We start from the raw sequence: 25,201 nt of genomic DNA, 5'->3' as shown, positions 1-25,201 counted from the left end.
CATATTACTAGAGCCCTGTCATGCATCAATTATGATTTAAAATGCAATCTTTAGAAACCAAACCTACTCATAAACGTATATTAATTTTGAGGGCCCATCAATATGGTATAGAAATGAAATACTCAATAAGCCTTTGCGTCATGATTCTATGAACGTAATTTGCATACATATACACTCTAAACTTTTCAGTACTATGATTCATGAGCTATATCGTCATACATACGCATTATTCTTCGACAAAGGTGCGTCAAGAATTGTTTAAACTATTGGTCTGGGGCGTATGTTCCGTCGAAACGTGTGAAAAGTACACATGAGGAATTCTGTAGCGATACCAATTTCCGTTGTCAATGTGACCGGATTTTTTTCTAAAACAACAGCGGGATCTTTCAAAATATAATGTGAAACATTTTTTAAATGAAAATGTTGACAACCGTAGAGCAACTATAGTTTTTGAAATCTGCAATTTTAGAGGAAAAGGCATTTTAGAGCAGTAGATAAAGATCACATAGAAACGACAAAAAATATATAAACTCAAAATAAAAAATATTGATTACTGGAATCTTAATAAAATGACCGTTATTTTTGAGAGATAAATAAAGTAAGGGATAATGAAAACTGCAGACAATAGGTGTTCAGGTAAAAAGACCTTATGTTTAAAGCTGTTTGCTTTAGCAATGACTTAAACAGTCACATCATAAATTATACTAAGGAGGGACGTATGTAAATGTCTAGAACGATGAGACACGTATGGCCTATCCCTTTTACCTAACTACAATTGTTCAAAGATTGCCAAGCTGCCTTGAGCAAGCGTGGTGATTAACGCTCATTCCTTCTCTGTGTGAGAAGAGGCCTGTGCCCAGCAGTGGGACAATAAAAAGGCTGATGATGGAAAGTATGAGGAAAAAACTCTACTTGCAAATATCGTCTTTGAAGCGCTGCTTTCGAAAACTGAATCTGCAGTCACGATTCTGACACCATTGCCTACAAATTTTCCACGCTCAAATATGCAAAATTATAAATCGATTTTCCTCTATTGGAGTTTTGGACTCAAAAAACGTGATGAGAGCAATATTGATGATGTTTTTGAGAGTTCAAAGTTATAATTCGTAAATCTTGCTACAAGGGATATTGTACATGAATGTGAGAATGTTTTTGAATATAAAATAAAGTCAGTTTCAACAGTGTGTGTACAACTTAAGATCTTAAACGATAATACACGCTCAGTCTATATTTAAACGCGCATTTGTTTAGAAAACAATGCATGACCAAAGACACAGTAAAATGTCGTTTTGTTTTTAAAGGAGAGTAAAACCTTTTTATGTGTCACGTTCTTTTTATCTTTAATTAGCTGTATTTTAGTTTTACGACGATAAAAATGTTGTTCTGTTGTCTTTGCCAGATGTGTAGTTTTTAAGATGTTTTCATTTGAATTCATCTTCAACAGATTTATTTATGTAATCTTTACATTGAGCTGAATGATTTTTGAATAGTTTTGCAAAAGGTATTTTCTTCTTTTGAAGTTTTTCTTAGTTGTCAATTTTCAATGCATTGTTGTCATAATCCATATTAATATTATGATTATCATCAAGCGTTATCCTAGGCTCTCTAAAATAAGCTATTCTAGGAAAACTTTTCTCATTATTTTCCATACTATTTACTGTTAATAAATCTTTGAAAATTGAGATAGAAGGTTTGGTCTGTCACATTTCAAATGAATTATTAGTTCTCGTTGTAAGGTCGAATATCAATGTTATAAGATTACTCTGTTTTAATGAGCTTAGTCCTGTCTTTTATAGCAATAGTTATTTCAGCTGCAGCATTAGAATGATAATTAGCATTTACTTCTGAAGCTAGACTTATATTTTCTTCAGTTTGCTTTAAAAGATTATCTTTATGTGGTTTTGCATCAAGTGCAGTATCTATTTCTTAAGTTTTGCTATTTTGTTGTAATTTCGTTGTTTAAGTTGTGTGTCATCTCTCAATGCAATTTGAAACTCAATTGTTTTCTTCTTAAAAACTACCTAAAATATATCAACTGTCACTATTGAGTTATGTCTAAAAGAAAACCGGTCTATTTCGTCTACTATTAACTATTTGACTATTTCGTTATTAAATAAAACGTTTTCACGTTTCTCGATGGCACTATTGTGCATCCTTATTTTGAAAAAGATGAAATTTTCATTGTAGTCACACATTTTTGAAAATTTCATGTTTTTTAATAGGCGTAGGTCTCAGAATTGTTATTTACTTAGCTGCCAATGCATCTCACTATCTTTTTAGCTTACTTTGCTAGTTTGTAAATAAGAAAATGGCGGAATTCCAAAGTTCTATCGATATTTGGCTGCCATTTTCAAAGATAGTGACGTGCGTCTAGCATTTTATATTTTTTTCGTTAAAAAATATGAAAAAGCTGAAATGCAAAAATCAGTCAAGAAAAATGAGGTGAAAAGGCTTTCACTTTTAATACATAAAAGGTAAATATATCACATAATAAAAGCATATTACAAAGAGAGAAATAAAATACTAAAACCAAAATCACAGTTTCATAGACAAGATTCTTAACTTGCCCAAAGTTTTTCATTTATAATATAAATAAAATTCTAATTATTCGTCGTGAGAAGTATTAAAAAAACTGTTTTCAGAACTAAAAATTAAAAAAGCTACCTAATTGTTTTAAATACGTTTTCCTATATCTGCATTTGATCCGTTAAGAACCCTAATTTCTTAGTCAAATATCCTTTGCATAATGAAAAATATAAAAAATCGTTAATTCCTAAATGGTTTAAGAAACCTAATTTTATCATACATGTTAACATTTCTTTATATATAAATATATTTAACTGATCGTAGACTACAGTTTAAAGTCCTCTAATGAAATTAATTTCACAAATTACTCAGTAGGCCCATATTATACTTAGATAAAAATTAGGCTTTCGTGTTCCTTAAGACTAAGTTTGTCGATTGGAACTTGAGTTTTGCACATCCCTTATCACCTTTTACTTACAAGTCGATAAGATCCAAAATCCTTGGGGCACAACACTTGCACTAGTTTGTTCACTGTTTCGCACAAATTCACGTGTAGATGAGAGTGTCCGGGCGTAGATGTAGTGTGTGTAAAGTCTGTGTGTTGGGGCCTGGCTTCGCGACCAGATGGGGCCGCTCGGGTCGCGCCGCCCGTGCGCACATTCACCGAGCCAGGGGCGCTAAGACGGCGCTCGCCGCCAGAGCCAGGGCGAGGGACGAAGCCAGCGCGGCCCCACGGGAGTGAGACAACTCCTCGCTTTTGATCACCTCATTCGGCGTCTTGTCGTACTTGTGCGTCTTTTTAGTGACCGGCTTGACTGTGGTGGTGCTTGTCGTGGTGGTCGGCGTGGTCGGAGGCGGGGGAGGCGGAGGCGGAGTTGGTTGCGGCTGCGGCGCCGGGGACTGCTCCTCCGGCTTGCAGCACACCCGGAACACCAGCTTCATGTTGTGACTCAGACATCGGCCCCCGATGCGTCTGTGCAGGTCGTCTTTACTGGACGTCGATATGAAGTAGTAGTCCTTCCCCGGGAGGAACTCCAAGCCGCCCGGCTGAGGCGTGAACGGCCGGAACGTTATAGTGAAAAACATCAATTTGTGCGGTTTATCGCATATCGCGATTATCCGGGGGTTCGGATTAGTTATCCTACACGTATCATATTCCTCTTTACTCACGTTATATATTATATACTTTTCCGTGTCCTCCTCAAACGTCCCCGGGGTGTACACTGGACATATTATATTCACTTGGTCGTATTCGAACTGTGCGTTTCCTTTATTCAAGTCGAATACATGGTCTGTGTTATCTATTCGGAATATGCTGTTTGTTGTGTTCCAATGTATGTAGAAGGACTTGGCATAGTTCCCCATCACGCTTTCGATGAAGAAAATAAGCACAAGGACGGTCCACGGCGTATGACGGAGGCCAAAGTATGTAAGCGACACCATCCTGACTGGTTTACTACACTCGCATTCTATAACGACGACGCTACGGAGTCGGGCTAGCTACACACTCTCGAACATACACCAATCCATATTTATAAAGCACAATCACTATACATCACAAAACGTCCACAATTTCACTTATAAAACACGATCAATCCATTCAGAGGCGACGCGATGGGTCCTCCATGTTTCTCAGTCCGCTAGATTCTATTCAACGATAAATGTGGAATTCCATAGGACGTGGCCCGTTCAAAACGCGTCGTAATCACCGTTTGTCTCGATTTAAACACTGGTTTGAACTTCACGGTTGTGTTAGACGGTTATTAGCGTGAGGATAAAGTTGAAATTAATCAATACATCACAGATTTTTTACAGTACAGAGGTGTTCTTTGTATGGTGAACGGGCGACGCGGACTGGACACGTAGGCGCCGCGCGGTGCTCGGCCGAACTACTGGAATGCGACCTGCGAGCTCGGTACGCATGCTCGCCCCTCCCGCACCCCGCGACCCGCGCCCTACCGACGCGTTCCGAGCTTTGCCGAGCTTTCGGGGCATCGCCATCTTTGTTTTTGCCTTTTATTATTACATAAAACAATTTTAGACCCTCAATTTTTGACAGCAAACTATTCTTATTTTAATACAGTTATTGGAGTAAAATGAATAAATTGTTATAATAAAATAATTTTATCCGAAATTTGGTTTTGGAGCTTTTTGGTCGGTTACGAACGCAGCGGTAAGCGGCCATTGAAAAAAGGCCCACAACTGGTTTATAGTCGTAAAAGGGTAGGACGCCGCAGCATTACATCCAACGATATTGCACACAATAATCATTTATAATTTCATGCTAATTATGCCAAATGAATTTATTTCGCATAAAATCTTCGACTTTTTGTCCCGTCAATGTTATTAATGATATTATTAGTATTCGATTTGAAGATTCCTTTGTCAATTAAGAATCGATTGCTTAAATAAAAAATGGATGTTACAAGCTTTTGGTATATCTTCGTCATGTTTTATTTTTTGTGTTATACAAAAACAGTGTTTTTAGAAGTAAGATTTATTATGTTGAAGTAATAAATAGCTAATTATGGATATTTTTTCTTGAATATTGGTAAAAAAAAATTAAAGGCTTTCGATGTACAGAATGACATTTATATTAAAATGTTAAATAATCAAAGCATAGAGGTAGATTCATAGAGTCCATATATCCTAACTATTGACTCGTAAGAAATGCTTCATAATCTGTCCCTTGAAGTCTAAATGTGTCTTCTGAAGAAAGAACCAACAGCTGAGAACCAGAAGACCAACCATATTTTTAAGGAATCACAGTTAATAGAATTTGCACCCAAAACAATAATAAGGAAGGATGAAGCATATATAAGCTACTAAGCGTGTGACGGCTGGCAGGAGCTGGATGCGACAAGCCGAAAATCGTTCTCAGTGAGGAGTACTTGGAGCAGTGGACTGCGATAGGCTAATGATGATGATGAAGAGTGTGTTAAGTATGAATGTTGATGGTTGGAGAGGTAGAGGTAGACCAAATAAGGCATGAATGGATTACCTGAAAGATGACATGAATAAGAAGGGAGTGGATGTTAGTATGATAGCTAACAGAGAGGAATGGAAGCGGAAAATAATTTTCACCTCGAATAGGGCCAAGAAGATTTTTTTAGAAGCACATTTAAGTTAATATGTATTGATTAATAAATCTTGCTTTAAAATCTCCATCTATAGATCATCACAGATTTTTTCGGCAAAAAGCACAAAGAATTGTTCAAGTCGGTTGATAAAAGACAGATTTATTTGCGAACGTACAAAAAAAAAACAAATTGAGAACCTCTTCCTTTTCGGAAAGTCGTTTAAAAAGCTTTTGACATACCTACCAATTTCAAAACAGTTTTCAACTTTGCAGTCCCAAAAAAAAACTAATTACCTAATGAAGAGTATGACAATGCTAAGTGTGTGTCAAAGAGTCCAAGGTTCGGTTCCCGACACACTCATTAGCATTATGCAACAAATCCTACTTAATTAGAGATGCTACGGTTTCTGGTAAATATTGGGGTGACTATGATTTTTGGTGTAACAGAACCACGATTTTTTGTTGTACTAATGTCAGCTCTTCGTCGAGTTCATTGATAGATAAACAGTATTATGTTAAATAATTTCACTTTCATGAGAACTAAAACCCAAAGCTGATTACCTTATCTGTACCTATGTATCCTTTTCATAGGCTATGCTTAATTTTGACACATTTTTAATTTAATTAAGTACTGAAATTCTTTACTTATTTCAAGAGAAGTAACAAGTTTTATTCATCTTATTGTACCTATAATACTATTGCTGTAGGTACATTATTTTATTTTAGAAAATTCACACGCATGTAAATAATGTACCTCCAGTTAAATACTCTCCTTAAAAACAACAGTTTCATACCATTATACCCTATTTCTGATTTATTACTACTTAACTCTATCGAAATTTTAAGGTAGTTGCATGGTTCCAAAGAGTAGGTCTCATGGAGAAGAACCGACAACAAACTCCAACTTACGGGACTGTCCTTCTTCTCCACAAAATCATGTGCACCCTAACATTCCGCCCCAGTTAGTCTCACTGTCGCCTAATACGTATTATAGGTACGTTTGACAAATCCTATTAAACGAATATACTAGCCATTTAGCCAACCGAACGGAATTGGATCCGCTAAAGACGGATTTGTAGCTAAAAATAGCTTTTAGCGAATATTTAATTAGGGGAAGTTTTTTTATGAATATTGTTGCGGTTCAAATACGAAAGTAGGTAATTCCACCAACAAGGTAGACAGACGACCTGATAAAGGTCGCCGGAAGACGCTGGATGCAGGTCGCCTCCAACAGGTATCTGTGGAGATCTAAAGGGGAGGCCTATGTTCAGCAGTGGACGTCCTATGGCTAAGATGATGATGATAATGAAGTAATTCTGTCTGTTTGTCTAAAATTGCTGAACTGATTTATATGATACTAGCCAATCTCCCGCAGTTTCACCCGCGTCCCGTGATAACTACTGCTCGTACCGAGGTAAAATAAGTATAACTTAGGTTACTCGGGAAGAATGTAGCTTTCCAACAGTGAAAGAATTTTTCAAATAGGTTCAGTAGCTTTGGAGCTTATAGAGTACAAACAAACAAACAAAAAAATGTCCTCTTTATCATATTAACCACTATTAGTACTATTTAGTACACAGTTATGTATTTTAAATCCCGAGAAAGGATATCGACAATTTTTTACCCGATATCGGTAAGTCGTTGAAAACTAAAAATTTTGGTAGCTATTATTATCCAGAAACCAATATCGGGACATACAAACAAACATGTTGATAGATAGTACTATCAGAGACATGTTATAATATTTACTTTAAACCGTATAGGTAGCTTATCTGACAGTTAAACATGTAACTTGAGTGGTAACATGACTTATATAAACATTGTACTTAAGTTATTATGGTTAGGCTCAAGTTACCCGACAACTTAAACGTCAGTTTTAGGTTATTAGATACTAAGCGCATTCGAAAAAAAAATATCTTGAAATGTCAAAGAGAAGCCTCAAATTGTCTCTTTATCATTGAACTGGTTCAGCCATTTTCACTTTAGGAAAACAAACAAATTCACTCTCACGTTTATAATATGTTAAAATTAATAGGTTAAAAACTATTAGATCTTATAGGTACAGTAAACTTCAGGTCAGTGGTAACAATTTTATAGGAAAATCGTACTTATTACTATTGAGTTAAGGTGCATTACAGTTACCACTGATGTGCAGTCTACCGTACCTACTTAAAAAACATTAAATTAAAATATGGTTTCAAAAAATCCTAATAGAGTGTAGGTATCCAAAAGACTGCGTTAAAAACTTATTTTTTGAGCTTTAAACCTGTCTATAGAGTCACTTGGAGCATCAATAAGTATTAATAAAATTATAATATTATGTACCAGTTTCAGTATAATTTTCAAAACTCCTCTTTCCGAGCCTACCGTTTCATAACAAAACTTAGATACCACTAACGCCATCTAGCGCCGTTGCTAAGCAACTCTCAAGTTAAGTTTAAGTAAGTGATGGCAAGTTTAAAGTTTCACTATACATTAGTAACACAATACTTGTCTGTTTGTTTGTTTGCTGTTTTGATAGTCGTCTGGTAAGGGTTATAGCACACTACTGTGTAATGTGTGTCTGGACTTCAGGAGTTTGGTCTGGTCTCTCTCTGATATATAAACGCTTGCAAATAGCTTGAAATCAACACTTCTTCACGTAACATTTTTTTTAAAGCGAAATTTTTTATCTAAGAAGAAAAGTACCTACAAGGCTAAAACATAAAGAAAAAATTATTGTACCTGTATACCTAATATTAAATCGTGTTCAAATTCCAATTTAAAATCTTATTTTTAACCCCCGACGCAAAAACGACGGGGTGTTATAAGTTTGACGTGTCTGTGTGTGTGTGTGTGTGTGTGTGTGTGTGTGTGTATGTGGCATCGTAGCTCCCAAACGGATGATCCGATTGTAATGCGGTTTTTTTTGTTTAAAAGGTATGTCAGTCGGGAGTGTTCTTAGCTATGTTTGGTGGAAATCGGTTCAGGTCTTCAAGGTCATCAGCTCGTTTGCTAGATGTGATAGGAATGTTACACGCTCAATTTACTTGCAAGTATATGTGGGATCTGAAATTTGAAACACTAATGTCTTTTGGAACCACTGAGCTGGTCTGCTGTTAGGGCACGAAGGTAGGAGACGTAACCCTGAACTGCCTTTTAGTAAACCCATCGAGTTTGGGCTCGTTGAATTTGTCTTGACGAGTTCTCTTCATGTTTCTGATTGACGAGAACCTGATGCTGGAAATGGGATGTGGCGGATGAAACCCTGGAATGCCGGAATGAAACGGATAAACCGATTTATATTTTTGCTGAAACTCTAGAATGTCCAAAGGTTAATCTTTATTGTTTCTCAATCTGTGCAATTCTCCCAGAGCCAGTTTGTCATGAGGATTGTTAAACAGCTTCCTTTGGCCGAGATCGCATATAGCGACCCCATCTTAAGATAAAATAAATTAAATGAAAGATGGAAAAATTAAGGAGCTCCTTTAAAAAGCATGAAATAAAATTAAATTATAAATTTAAAAACCCCGACCCAAAAAGTACGCAATAATTATGACAAAAGGTTAAAACGCTAAACCCTATAAAAGCAAAAATAACTTTTAACACTACGTAAACTAAATTTTGACGTGTCGGGGGACCGCTTTTTACCTTCATAAATACTTACATAAATCAAATGATACCTACCTAATTACAACATTCGTTTAAAAAAAAAACACGTATCTAAAGTAATGAATTAGAGCGGTCCCCCGACACGACAAAATTTAGTTTACGTAGTGTTAAAAGTTATTTTTTGCTTTTTATAGGGTTTAGCGTTTTTAACCTTTTGTCATAATTATTGCGTACTTTTTTTGGGTCGGGGGTTTTTTAAATTTATAATTTAATTTTTAACTTAGATATTTACAGAACTACCTAATTTTCAACAAAAATGAAAATTAAGTATTGTAGTAAAAAAAATAACGTAGTTCCAATTGTTTACAAATATGTGTGTATACAAATCGTGAAAGTTCAAAAACGTTTAGGCAATCAATTCATCTTTAATTCAATTTTGTTACACCATAATAAGTAAGCACCCTAACTTTTAACTTAAAGTACTTAGCGTGGTTATATTATGTTTGCAGAACGTGCGAAGTATTGCAAAAAGATGGCCATTTTCCCTAAGGACAAGGCTTTTTATACCTTAAAGATATTTTTGAGGAAAAATTTTAAGCTTTTTTGGTGTCAACAGTGAGGTGTGACGTGTTAAAATTGTGGCTAAGGTGTATTCTGCGGTTTCACTTAGCATTTAAGCATCAAAATGTATTTTAAAAAAAATAACATGCAAAGCCAAGCTGGGCAAAATATAACAAGAACTTTTAACCTTTGTAAAAACGGGTACCATCTATGTTCTTTGCAAAAGAATGTTTCTTTCTTTCTTTGCACAAATATGTAGCTTAGTACAAAAGTGGACTCCGCCGTATCTATTGAGTAAGATAGCTAAAACTGCTGAACGGCTGAACTTATCTTAATGGAATTCAGTGTAGTTAAAGAAAAACCTGGGCAATACCACACAATACTTGTAACTTCTTGTAACAGTTAAATAGTTTTTTCAAAAATCCAGAAAATACTTCTTGACGTTTTTGTCAGCATAATTTGGATGCCTTTTACAAACTACCTACTCACTTTAGTGTCCATAAGAAGTTACTGACTTACCTATTTATTTAAAGACATAGTTTAAATTATACAAAATTTAAGTTTACGTTATATACTAAACACAGAACCCTCTTCCTCCGCACTTAAGTAACACCATAATAATTCCCACCTACCCACCAGACCCCATGAAACACTATACTCTGATTAGCCCTAACTTTGCCGGCAGGTAGCCTAGGCAAGTTAGCTATTCCAGTCCGTCTGTAGATTCTAAAATTATCAGTTGTCCTATCTAGATGTAGATGTATGAGTGTAGTTGTGTCTGTGTACTGTAGGGTAGAATAGTGTCTGTTATTTTAGGGGGATCAAAGTGAGAAAAGTTCCTGCAATACGTAAGCATAAAATATTTACCTTAATATATAATTTATTTACTATATCATTGAGTAAGGAAGGTCTTACTTAAAGTCAAGCCTATGCTTGGAATGCTGCGGGTGGACCTAATAATAAATAATAAAAAAAGAGTTTTACAAATCGGTCCCAAGATTGGCGCATTAAAGAAAACAAACTCTACAGCCTTTTTAATATTAGTAGGTAGTTATTCTTCCATAATTTCATCAGCTTTCGCATACCCGCTAGCAGAAAGTACTAGGATTCATTTCTGTTTCTAACCTAACCTAACCTAACACACATTTACCTATCTAAGAAAAATCGTATTTTTTCACATATATAAATTGACGTTTTCTATTTTACTTCAATAAAACAAAAGAACAGTGTCAACGACGCATTTTTGTCCAATTTAATAAAGCAGTTTAATATTTTTGATCATTACAAAAAAAAAAAAACGAGTAATTAAAAAATAAGCTTGACCTTGTCTTCTCGACTGTACTTGCCAAAGTTTCGCGTCAGTGTGTGTGTGCGGTTCAAACCATTTATTTCTGACTGTAGTGCATTAAGTTTTTGTATATAGGTACTAGGTACTAATATTTAATAATATGGCTTTGCTTAATAGTTTCCTCCATCGGTTTTAGGTACTCCCGAGGGGACTATTTCCCGAGTGCGGTTAAAAAGTTGCTTATATCTTATTCTGATAGCTTTATTATTGCCAAGTTTCATCTAAACCCATTCGGTAGTGTTTACGTGAAAGAGTAGCATATGTACCTACATATGTACCTATACCTACTTACTTACGTGTGACACATTATATGCAATGCATATCAACGTATACCATTTAAACCTACATAGATACATCCTTATACCTACTTAAACTTTCGAGTTGGGTACCTACTACCATTACGGTTTTTTTTTTTTAGAAAACCATTAATCATTCAGTCATAATACAGGAAACGATAACTAAGACCTTGTCCAGAAGAAGCGAATTCGTCGCAAAACGTTTCGCGCGAATTCATTCGCTGTTGAGATACTAGGCACTAATAGGTACATCGCGTCCACAAGCATCGCGCGAATTCAAAATACGCGCGTAAATCGCGTGCATAACGCCAGACCCTCGACTCGCGCGTATTGCGCCCTTTCTGGACAAGCCCACAGAAAACATACGAAACCAATTGCTTTTAATACTAAAATCATTACCTCTTTCAATTCCGTTTGGACTTACCGTTGTCGGCTAAACAGTACTTTCTTCAAAAAACATCCGGAACTTATTATCAGACCAAAGAAATGGTCAAAACAGTTTGCAAAAGTACCTACGTATATATAACTGTTTGTTCTTTACCGATATAATTTTATGACAGACAAACCCTTTGAAGAAAGGTTTCAACCCGTTTTGGACAAACTAATTGTTATTGTTTTATTACCTAATAAGTTTACAAGTGAAAGAAAGTTAAGAAAGTTGAACAATAGGCAAATAAACATTTCTTTTGAAAACTACAGTTAATAAGCAATAAATGCAACCCTTATTTAAGTAAATAATAACTGTGAAATGAAGAAAGGTTTAACTGGTGTTTGGTGTTTGCCGAAATATTATTATTTAGGTACTTACGTCATTTTCAAAGGTTTAAACTGTTAGGACCGTATTTAGGGGATTTCCAAAATATTTTTATTTATTAAACACTAGCCGTTTTCCCACGATTTCAGTCGCTTCCTGTAGGAACTTACTGACTGTACCGGGATAAAATATTGCCTATGTTACTTGGTAAGAGTGTAGCTTTACAACAGTGAAAGATTTTTTCTAATCGGTTCAGTAGTTTCGGAGTCTTATAGATTTTGTCATTTACAATCATTTATCATCATCTGCCTTCCCACGTGCGTGCTGCGGTCTATTCTCATACAGAGAAGGAATGAGCGTTAATCAAAACGCCTGATTATTCAAGGTATGTTGGCAGTTTTAAACCTCGCAAGTCCAGGTTTCCTTAAGATGTTTTTCTTTACCGTTGCTCAGTCATTACCTAGTGTCCAAATATATTTACAAAGGGTATTTTATAACTCCAACGGTTATCGGTTCTTCGGCTAATATGGCCAGCCCACTGCCACTTCAGCTTGCTGATTCGGTGGGCTATGTCGATGACCTTGGTTCTCTGACGGATTACCTCATTTCTGTGTTCTAGAGTGAAGAGTTCTAGAGTGGAGACCGCGCCTCGGCAAACGTAGTGTAGGACGTCCTCAGGCACGGTGGAGTGATGACTTGCGCAAGACGGCTGGCAGGAGCTGGATGCGAGAAGCCGAAAATCGATCTCAGTGGCGTGCACTTGGAGAGGCCTATGTCCAGCAGTGGACTGCGATAGGCTGATGATGATGATTTTATAACTATATAAAAGTTATATTGAAACTTGCCCATCCTGGAATAGAAAACAGCACCTTCGTACTTAATACGCTGGTATTTTAACCACTAGTTCATCATGACTTCAAAGTTTACTTACCACTCGAGTAACTAACTATTCTTAAAACTATCAAATGAAACATCTCGTTTTAATCTTTATGGAAAACTTTATTTATGAAGATTTTGCTTTAAAATCAGCAAATTACGGAATTGTTAAACAGAAACTTTAACCGCCAAAGTAAAAGAAGTCATTTAAGTTCAATTTTCAAAACAATAGCTCTATTTCTAATACAACTGTTTTCACATGCAGGCAAAAACGAACCTTAAATCAACTACATAGAGTTGATATTCCAAAACACTGATGACTTGAAGCTCATCTTCAAGTTACAGGTGATTTTCGACCTTATTTACAGCAGTTTAAGGTTGAAAGTTAAATAAGGTGTTCTTGTTGTAATGACGCATGCGCGTAAACAATATGTTTAGTGCTACGCTCGCGTTGAATGAGCAAAATATTACGCGTTTGACGTTTGAAAGAAATAACTTGAGTAAGCAGACAATATTCTATAAAGATTAGTGGATATGGATAGTTTCCATGCATTTTTAAATAAAATCTATATCTACATACCGTCTTACCACAAAAACTTTTTAACGTCAGTTTATGCCTTGTCTAAAAAAATGTCAAATTATGACGTTGACATATGGTTCATTTTGCAGCCAAAATTTTATTAGACAAGTGTAAAACAGGGTTTAAAGTGTTTGTGTGTTTTTTTGTTGTTGGTTGTTCATTGGTTTAATGTCAATAATCTTCTTTTAAATGAATCTAAAACGAAGTTAATTAAATTCTCAACGCCTAACGTAAGGCAGTTACACACCAATGTACAACTAAATGGAGTAGAGTTGAAGCCTGTTGAGTCAACGGTATTTCTTGGTTTGACCGTTGATTCCAAACTCCAATGGGGCCCACATATAGTTAAATTGTCAGGAAGGCTTAGTTCAGCCGCCTATGCTATTAAAAAGATCCGACTTATCACCGATGTGGACACAGCCAGAATAGTTTATTTTAGTTACTTTCATAGTTCAATGACGTATGGGATTCTCCTTTGGGGAAACTGTGCGGATGTTGAAACTATATTTGTTCTACAGAAAAGAGCTGTTCGAGCCATTTATAATCTGGGCCCAAAAGTTTCTCTCAGAGAGAAATTCAAAGAAATAAACATTCTGACTGTTGCCTCTCAATATATTTTTGAAAATTTAATGTACGTTCGTAAAAACATTTCTAACTTTGTTCAAATGTCTGATGTTCATAGCATAAATACTAGGAATAAACATAATCTCGCTGTACATGCTACTCGCCTCCACAGAGTAAGCAACTCGTTCATGGGTCAATGTATACGCTTTTACAATAAACTTCCCAAAGCGGTTCGTGACTTACCTATCAGGAAGTTTAAAAATCATATAAAATCCAAACTCTTGAAAAAAGGATATTACAAAATATCTGATTATTTAAATGATAAAGAAGCTTGGGAATGAGCTGCTCGCTTAGTGAGTGATATCTTTTTAAATGCCTGTGTATTGTTACTTTTGACATTTAAATATTATTATCATCAGATAACTTTTATTAATGACATTCTTTTTATTGACATTTATATGTTATAATTGTATTTTTTTTTTTTTTTTTAATTTATTATTATTATTGTGAATGTGAGTATTGTGTATGCGAGCAACATTATATATTCTTATAACATAAATACTGTCTGGCGGGTTTGAGTATTTTTAAATGGCCTACGCAAATGTTCTGCAGATCTGGTATCGTCGTGTGACAGGTCGTTGAGCTCCCTAAGATATGGTTGAGCTACACGACGACTGATGCATGCGTGCCGTCTGTTGGGACTGGTCAGCTCCAGCCTGATGTGGCTCTTTCCTCAAAAGGCCATTCCAGACCGCGTACATGGTGACACTCACACATAATTATTTCATTTATTGTTGTTTGGACTTTAAAAGAGACTATGACCCTTGAGTTTGTTTCGGCGTTTCTTCTCAGGGATCAGTCAGTTAGGAAATGCCGGCCTCAGCGTTCTTAAAATGACGTGTAAAAGTGATGTAATGTCCAACTTGCAAAATAAACAATTTCATTTCATTTCATTTCATTTCATTTCATTTCATTTCATTTGTAGTAAGGCCCTAATAGTTTTCTTATCGAGTGAGCTGCAGGTTTAATCACCTAACAAGTCCTAGAGTCAGAGTTTCCTCAACTCCGCCTGACAGCCTCTGACGTGGAATTGTAACAACGACTGCTACTGAGTAGCATTCGGGGACGCCGGCGACACGTGCCCTCCCAGGCACGGGGATGTAACACCGACAACTTTTAAAATCCAGGCATATACATAGGTAGCAAGGTCCATTTGGGGACCCTGTGCATGAATGTAGAGAAGATCTAGATATTTTTAAGTTTTATTTATTTTGGTATATTCTCTATTCTGTTGGTCTGGGCCATCAAATGAAATTCAAAATGCTGGTCACTCTAAGGTTTCAAAGTGAACCACCTTCGAACATGTATCGGGCCGACTGAAGTCCGCAAAATTCATTTCTAGGTACTCAAATACTTACACTACTGTTACTATCCGCGGTTTTATCTGCTTAGACCAGACTTCTTTGAGTTGGCAATTTAATAACTATACTGTCTAACTAATAACTATACTGAATAACCTTGTCTAACTATACTGGGTTTTGCTTCTAGTCTAAACAGATGCAGCTGAGTAGTGTGCCACTTGGAGCGACTGCCTATCTGACCTCGTCAACTCAGCTACTCAGACAAGGATATTGGAACCTCTTGGTAGGATTGGTTTTCAGGCTTTCTGTACTTTGACTACTCGTAAATTCTTCCAAAGTAGTTTTAAATAACAGCCCCATCACTCTTTTTGGCTTTCGGTTTCTCTAGCGTTCTGTGAGAACTAGGTAAGACCTACACTCAGTGAAAAACTTGCCCATAGCCTTTCTAAATAAATTGGTTATGCAACACTGAAATATTTTTTCGAATCAGATAGTAGTTCCTGACATAATAAAATAACAAACTCTTCAGCTTTATAACATAAGCCGTTTTCCCGCGGTTTCACCCGCGTCCCGTAGCAGCTACTGCCCGCACCGGGATAAAATATAGCCTATGATACTCGCAGATAATATAGCTTTCTAATGGTGAAAGAATATTTAAAATCGGTCCAGTAGTTATTGAGTTTATCCATTACAACCAAACATTTATAATATTAGTATAGAAGATAATATTAGTATAGAGAAGTATAAATGTTTCCCTAAAATTGTTAGACGCTACCACAAATTCATATCCTCAAGTAGAGATACCTATATCAGTTTCACCACTAACTAAAACTGATATTACCCTCAAAATAAACACAAGGGTTAAAATCTTAATACGTTGTAAAACATGACATTTTGACATATTTGCTTACAACGACTATTCTAACATGCAACCCACATTCAAAACTTTACCTTAACTCTTTCAAAATAAAGTTCATAATCGCTTGTATCAAAATTCAAGACTGCATTTTATACGAAGAAGATATCTTAAAGGTAAAATTATGCCTTAATGTAGAAGGAATAAAGTTTAAAATCGGTTGTGTTAGTTTTGAAGTGAATTCAATATGAAATGCCTGATAAATCTTTATAATCCTGATGCATGATTGTTGGTCTTTGATTGATAACGTCACGATAAATTGATTGATTAACTTGGAATATATTTTTGAATATTGGTTAGCTGTTACTGATTTGTTATAAACTAGCTTCCAACTGCGGTTTCACCCGCTTTCCGAGAAAACTACTTCTTTTTACCGCACATGTATGAAAAAGAACCTTATTACTGCCAGTTTCGTCAAAATGGTTTTTGCATGAAAGGCTAACAAACATACATTTATAATTTTATATACACACTAGCTGGTGCCCGCGACTTCGTCTGCGCAGGTTTAGTATTTCGAACAATATGTTTACAAATTGTAGCCTATGTGTTATTCTGATGTATAAGATATATTATTGTAAAGTTTCATTAAAATCTATTCAGTAGTTTTTGCGTGAAAGAGTAACAAACATCCATACATCCATACATACAAAATTTCGCGTTTATAATATTAGTAGGATTCTTACAAATGTTTGCTTTCATAATATCAATAGGATGACGTTATGGCAAGCCCTTGAGCTTACAGCTATGCAAGGTAGCTGGTGTTTTCTAAGAGTGACTGTGCATGGGGTCTCAAATTTGATTCCCGAGTCGAGCCAAAATAGCTTTGTAAGTTCTAATAAATGAAACAAAAAAAAAAATCACAGAGCTCTCCAGAGTCTGAAAGTCAACGATGATACACCCGTGCTTAAGAGAGGCACCTGATCAAAACAAAAGACATACCATAAAAAAACAACTGTTTATTTAGTACAAACAACACTCAAAAAAACCCCGTTCTTTACTAATGACACAACCCCATAACCCGTTAAACCAATAAAAATCACTTCTCCAAAACTTTCGATCGTAAAACCATAAAAAAACACTCTTTTTAAACATTTCTTTTTGCGCCAAAAAAGGTCCTTTTTCAAAAGAGAACTTTTCTAAAAGATACACGTAATCTGGTGACAATGAGGAAAATATTGAAATGTCATTGCGTAGTTAAAGAGATTTCCCAATTTCTTCTTTGTGTGCTTTAAAAGTGGTGTAGTGATGTGCTTTGTGTTTATCGATAAGTTGGACTGATTGCTGATGGCGATGTCATCATGCTTCGAGCCTTTTTTTCCAACTGTTTGGGTCGCCTTCCAGTCTAACTGGATGTAGCTGAGTACCAGTGCTTTACAAGGAGCGACTGCCTTATCTGACCCCCTCAACCAATGGTTAGACTGGAGTTAGACTTACTGGCTTCTGACTACCCGTAACGACTGCCAAGGATATTCAATGACAGCCGGGACCTACAGTTTAATGTGCCATCCAAAACACAAAGTCAATGGTGTCTAAGATATACTTAGAAAGTACATATAAACTTAGAAAAGTTGCATTGGTACTTGCCTGACCTGGGATCGAACCCGCGCACTCATTCTTGAGAGGTTGGTCCTTTATCCAATGGCGATGTAACCAGTTGTAAAGATAGGAAGATTAACAGGTCATTTAAAGCTATTTGCAAATAAGACAAAGGTCTAAAAACCTAAAAATACTGTATATTTTAAATAAAAACAAATCCATTTTATTTAATATAACCTTCTTTTAACCAAAACCTTATTTTGGTAAATATTTGCTAACATCATTAGGTTTCAATCAACCAGAATTTCTTAAGACTTTTTTCAAAACCATCATCATCAGGCTTTTTTTTTATCATCCCACTGCTGGGCAAATGCCTCCTCTCACAAAGAGAAGCATAAATCATGCTTGCTTGCTAAATGCGGATTGATGATTTCAAACTTTATCGCCCAGGTTTCCTCGAGATGTTTTCACCTTTCAATCAATCATTCGTGTCCATGATATACTTATAAAGTACATAGAAGCTTAGAAAATTGCATTGATACTTTCCTGACCTCACACACTCATACTTGAGAGGTTGGTGGTTTGCACTAGGCCACCACGACTTTTTAAAAACACACCAAAAAAACATTCGATAAAAACAAAACTATCGATAAATTCCCCTCGCTACCCAAAGCCATTAGCGTCGCTATATCCCTGTCAACCGACACAGATCAATCATAATCATCTTTTGTTATCCCCCTCTATCGGGGAAGGCGCAAACTTGCCCGGACACACTAATATATTGCCACAATCATTCTCAGATGTACCTACGATTATTGGTTATTCGATTATCGAGGTTTTTGAAAAAATATGTTTTTGAAAAACTACCTCTTGTTGTTGACTAAGTTCTGCCACTGGTTTCATGTATGCTTCAAGTGATTTTAATCTACCACGCGGATAGTTTTATCGTCTATTAGCCTAGCCTTTTCTTGCTTCTAGTTTAACCGGGTGCAGCTGAGTACCAGTGCTTATAAGGAGCGACTGCCTACCTGATCTTCTCAACCTAGACTTACATACTTTCTAGCTAATCGTGTAAATGCACCAGTTAATCGTGCCTTCTGAAACACGGAAGAACTCATTATGACAAAATGGTCACCCATCTAAGGACCGAATGCGCCAAACATTGCTTAACCGTGTATACTCATAGGCCACCATGACGAAGGTATATGTAAATAAATAGGAATTAAAAATATCATTTAGTGTAGTGAATTGTGAAAAGTCCCCATTGATTCGAAAAAAAATAAGTGAAAATATGAATTATTACAAAATTAAAAGGCCATTACATTTATATAACTTTATTATATGTTTAGAATTTTAGATAAAATTATAAATGAGAATATATTTAATTGATGTAAGTAAATAGTACCTACCTACATTATTTCATGATCACGTCTTAAATTATTTATACAAACCATGATTGTCTTTAATGTCTCAAGTTCTCAAACTATTTAAATGTTTCTTAATTTTAAGTTATTTTTTATTGCTATTGCTGGAATATTGGTCGATGAAGAAGGCAATGGATGTCAGAATGGCGAATGACAGAGATGATTAGAAGAGGAACCCAAGTAAAAAAGAAAGAAGGAGAAGAACTATATCATTTTGCCTTTTTATTAGTCTACGTCAGATTCAGAATGTGCTTTAAATATTTCATCGGAATTCAAAATTTTAAGAGGCTTCCTTAACATTTTTGGACAAGCTGTCACAATTCTATGTAGCTGAACTAAATCTACGTCCGATCCACGACTCGATTCAGAATCGACTATATACGCATAAGCTTTACCTGACTTACCTATTACTTTAGGTATAATATTTAATTTAGTATCAGTACTACTAGAACTTAATACATTAATACATTGTTCAGTTAGCGCATGGTTTAATTCGTTAGCTGGTCTAAACTTGTCTTTAAAATGTCGATAATTTTGGGAGTTTACACTAAAATCTTTTGAAAGCATCTCTCGATTAGGAGATTTTAATTCTTCTAATGCTGTTACGAAATTATCGGATAAAAAAGATTCCCTTTCTATAGTTGATTCGTCAGAAACTAGCAAATGACTTTGGCTAGACTGATGTACAGGTAACTCACATCTAGAAAATAATACAGAGCTTGTTTCTATACCTTTCTCTGATAGAATTGTATTTGATCCTGAAGGCACGCTTATTTCAGTATTTGTAGCTATTTTTCCTGAATCACCTTCAATATATTCTCCAGTTTTTAGAATCTCTCCATCTTCTATCATTTCAGAGTATTTCTGAACTTTTAATGTATTTTCTTCCACATCATATAGTTCTTCAATATTGACTATATTAGCTTGAATAGCAAAGTTTTTTAGAGCTACCGGTGGAATGAATTCATCATGACTGTAGTCAACTAATTCTTCAGGATGTTTTATGACTATAAGTTCATGTTTTTTAGATATCTTCGGTAGCAATTTGATTAGTTTTTTAACTATCGAAGCTACTTTGGAAGGTTCCTTACTTGGCGATTCTTCTTTAGAAGTTGAACTTGCTGGTTTTAATATTGTCGTTTTTAAAGAAGTCTCAGAAACGACTGTAATTTCTTTCTCTGTCTGTGTTTCGACATCATCTGGGGAATCTGATGAAGATTCAGTGCTGGGTTTGTACATTGGTGTTTCACATATCGTCACACGGCTAGGCCTATCAGATTGATAACATTTTTCCGATGTCTGCGTACTATGTTTCTCAATGACTTTGCTCTGTGCGGATTTTAGGCTTTCTTTTGGTGTTCGTATTAGAATGTCTTTAGATTCTACACTTACAGGTGTCGATTTAGTATCTTGAGATAGTGTTTTGTTTAGTACTGTTTGTATTTTATCTCTAGGTGTGGGTGCTTCTTCTATTAAGAATACTTGTTGCCACTGCGTGTAAGGTGATTGAACTCCATGCAGGTGCATTTTTGCATCAAATATCCCATTCAAACATACAGTTGAAGTAGACATATCTACCAGCGAAGATTCATCACTCTCTCGCATTGTATCTTCACTATTGGATTTGTTTGTTCGTAGACTATATTTGGGAGTTGACTCACTCACTTGATTTATTAAGCATTGTATTTTAAAGTCTTGCTGGAAGCTTGAATGTGCTTCTGTTATGCTAACCTCTTCATCATCTTCTTCTAATTCTACTGGTAATGGCAGTTCAATATCATTGTGTATTGAAGATACTTGTAGAAAGTTAGTACCAGGGATACGTGCTGCAGTGGACTTTCTATGGCTGAGATGATGATGATGATGATCTTGGTTAGTTCCTGGGCTCTCTTTGTTTCTTTTCCGAGGTGGTTCAATATATCCAAGAGATAGTTGTCGTAAAATATCTTTCAATAGTTCGTCACCCATATTTTTCATGGCTCTCTGAACTTTCGTAGATTGTAAACGTTTTATACCTTCTTTCTTTCTCTTTTCTAACTGTATTATGTCTTCTATTGCGCAAACGATTTTTGGTATGATTTCTTTAGATAGTTTGTTGAATTTCCTGAAAATATTTTCAGATGTGATATCTCTTGAAATGTTAATTTAAATAGCGATGAACTCACCCTTCAGAGCATGAAATTATGATGAAAAGTATTCACTGAAAAAAGTAAAGTAAAAAAAGTGAACTTTAATACCTACTTAATAGGGTTTATTTTTGTCGACATAAATCTGTTTAGTTAGATTTAATTTGACTTTAAGAAGAGTGTCCATGGAGTTTCTTGCCGGTTCTTCTCTATGAGACCAACTCTTTGGAACCATGCACCTAGTTTTGACGTTTGGAAAGAGCTTCATAGGCCTATTTGAAAAATTTTTTTTAAATAGGCCTATGAAGTTTCCTTATCCCTTATAGAATTTGCGTGGTTGCATTTTAGAGATATGCATTTAATTAACTATGTTAATTGAATAATATTGTCATAGAAATCAATTCGTTTTACTACACAAATCTCTACGTATTTTCCCTTACATAATTTTCTATTTATTCATTGAATTCCCACAACTTGCACTTTCAAAATAAAATAAAACAAATGAATGTAACTTGTTACTTCGTTACGCCAAAAACTAATTCATCGTCATAAAATCACCTAAGCTTGCAAAAAAAAACATGAAAGCGAATTTTTTTCTCGGAATAAGTACAAACAAATAAGTATAAAGTACGCAAAACTTTGCAAAAGTAAATTGTTATACTATTGTAAATAAGAAACAAATGAGTTTGGTGACAATTATTTGTTTAGATTTTGCTACCTGGTACCTAATGTTAAAAAAAAAACTGAGTAGGTAAGTGCGATTCGGACTTGAGCATGAAGAGTTCCGTACCATCAAGTGTCTGCATAAAACGAGGAAAAAATCGCACACGAAGAATTCTGTACCATAACATTAGTACCTACCTACAATACAAGCAAAAATTATCACGTTTATTGTATGAGAGACCTTTAAAATATTTAGGTATTGTACCTACTTAATCCATTTTTCATTATTTTTAGTTATAGCAGCAACAGAAATACATAATTGTGTATTATGTATGTCATAATTATGTATGTTATTTTTGTAAACTGTTATTTTTACTGATTATAATAAGTCAAAATAACAGTTTTACTCTAGCGGTTCATAATACGAACAGATAGACGTACAGCCAAGTCTTAGTAATAGGGTCCCGTTTTATCCTTTGGGTACGAAACCCTAAAAATTGCCATTGAAAATTTGAAATAATAGCGGAACAGATTACAGAGGGAAAAAGAGATGTACTTATGTAAGATGCATAGCGTCATCTCTTTCGCACGTGTTTGAAATGTCAAAAAAAGTTAAGTCGGTTACCTGTTAGTAGTAAAAGTATTATCCTATTAGTTTCTTAACTTATTGTGTAAATGTGAAAGTGATCGTCCCAGATAAAAATAAAAGTTTCGGATATCTCCTTACCAAATTTTGCTCAAATCGGTTCTGCCATTTCACCACAAAACAGTTACAAACCAATTGATGTCCTTTTACTGTATCAGCGAAGATCGAATGCAGTACAAATGCAAAACTAGCAAAACTAACTCTGTCTACCTATTTGGATTTCACGTGCAAACTACTGAACCGATTTAAATTTAATTTGGTAAAGAGAAAAAGCTAGACATAAGTACTTTTTACCCGGGACTAGTAAGTAATTCCATCGGGACACGGGTGAACCCTCAGAAAACAGCTAGTACCAAATCATCATCATCATCTAACGAGCCTTTCCCCAACTATATTGGGATCGGCTTTCAGTCTAACCTGATACAGCTGAATACCAGTGTACCAGTTTCTGTTTTAACAGCTAGTTCCAAACATCCTCAAAAATTAACCCCTACAAAGAATTCAGCCCCATCTCATTAAATAATATAGAAGACCGCGAAACTACGGGTCAGAACTAGTCTGAAAGTCTAGAATTATCTACACTAATAGGTCTGTCTGTCCGGCTGTCTATTTGTCTCTAAATGACGTTAATGGGTGCTATTTTAAAACGTTTTACAATGATTTTTAAAACGGCTCCAACCTTTGCTACCGCGGACGGTTTTTTCAAATTCTATATCGGTAGATTGCAATTTTGTAGTGATTGAGTAATATTTTGCTACTTATTAATATAAAAAATGCGAAAGTTTTTGGGGTATGTATGTTTGATACTCTTCCAGGCTAAACTACTTGATGAATGTTTATGAAAATTGGCAGTTATATAACTTATATTTTAGAATAATGTACAGGTTACTTTTTATCTATATGTGGGAAGCTATTCCCTCAGAAAGCGGGTGGAAACGGTAGTAGAAGCTAGTTACATAATGAAGGCTACTTTTTATCCATGTGCAGGAAAAAGTTTCATCGGGAGACGAGTGGAACAGCCGGCGGAAGTAGCTACAGAATATTTTTAGACACTTCGATATAAAAATCCCGCACAAAAAAATATAGGGTAATCAGTATTATATCAAGATATACAGCTTCAAAACCACGCCCCTACGCCGTTGGCCACGCCCATTTTAGCTATTTATGGTTGGCCACGGTTATTTGTACCGGCAGAATTTTAATTCAATTCGTTCAAATAAATTGTTATAAACATCTACATAATCTAAGAAATTGCTGAAACGATTAAGGGTAACGAGACCACTGAACTAAATTATCATTTTGTTAGAGGATAAAAGGTTTTTTATTGAGAGTATTGTGTATTTATAAACTGAATTTCCAAAAAGGAGGAAGTTGTCACTCGGAGGTCTATATGTTTTGTTCAATGTTGGTTTGTAGGTGATTTCGAACCTAGATCCCTAAAGAGCAAGTTTTTCTTTCTAAAACATACTAAATATTATTTTTTCCTGGATTTCTTTAGGCGACTGCAAAGATCGATCAAAAAGCGTAGTCAATCCGTGGATGGGTGACCACTATGTCATGAAGAGTTCTTCCATGTTTCAGAAGGAACATTAAATTGGTGGGTCACGACTGTCATTTGAACATCTTTGGTAGTCGTTACTGATAGTCAGAATCCAGAAAGCCTGACAACCAGTCTTACCAAGGATTATCACATAGCCCGGGCAACTGGATTAAGGAGGTCACCTATGCAGGCGATTCACTTATTTAATTAATAACACCTATATCAAGCCCAATAGAATATACACATAGAAGTATACATATGTATAGGTAGTGTATAGGTAGTAGAATATCTAATCTAAAATAATAGTACAGTAAATCAATCAATACCAAGGAACTATACCCATCTATTTTTAAACCAAAACTAACGAACAAAGGACATTATTGAAACTTATAACCACTTTAATTGTTGACCGGACTAATAATACCGTATATTCCGAGTAATCGGTATCGAGTCGATACCAGTATCGATATCGATATAATATTCATATTCGAGTCGCCCAGATTGTCCAGTAGCGTAGTTAGAAATAGACTTACTTATAGGGCACGATTCGATATTTTACTTATCGAGTGAGCTGCAGGTTTAATCACCTGACAAGCCCTAGTGTCAGAGTTTTCTCAAATCTGCCTGACGGCCTCTGACGTGGAATTGTAACAACGACTGCTACTGAGTAGCATTCAGGGACGCCGGCGACACGTGTCCTCTCCAGGCACCGGGGAAATCGGCAAATTCCAGTAGAAACCGATTTGCCAAACCAGGCATCGAATAGGGTACTTTTTATCCAGCTGCGTGAAATAGTTCCGGCAGGACGCTTGCC

At 35.6% G+C, this 25,201-nt stretch overlaps 1 protein-coding gene across 1 annotated transcript; it reads right to left on the bottom strand.

Annotated features, from left to right (window-relative positions):
• Positions 1-604: 604 nt before the first annotated feature.
• LOC110369646 (ephrin-A4) lies at positions 605-4,421 on the bottom strand. The gene has a single exon (XM_021325159.3). The coding sequence runs from the start codon at positions 3,967-3,969 to the stop codon at positions 3,187-3,189; it is 783 nt and encodes a 260-aa protein (XP_021180834.1). The 5' UTR covers positions 3,970-4,421; the 3' UTR covers positions 605-3,186.
• Between the last annotated feature and the right edge of the window lie 20,780 nt (positions 4,422-25,201).

This window comes from Helicoverpa armigera, chromosome 27 (genome assembly GCF_030705265.1).
Source record: "Helicoverpa armigera isolate CAAS_96S chromosome 27, ASM3070526v1, whole genome shotgun sequence".
NCBI classification, from domain to species: domain Eukaryota; kingdom Metazoa; phylum Arthropoda; class Insecta; order Lepidoptera; family Noctuidae; genus Helicoverpa; species Helicoverpa armigera.
Note: the sequence above shows the minus strand (reverse complement) of the source record. Positions and strands in the feature narration are given on the sequence as shown.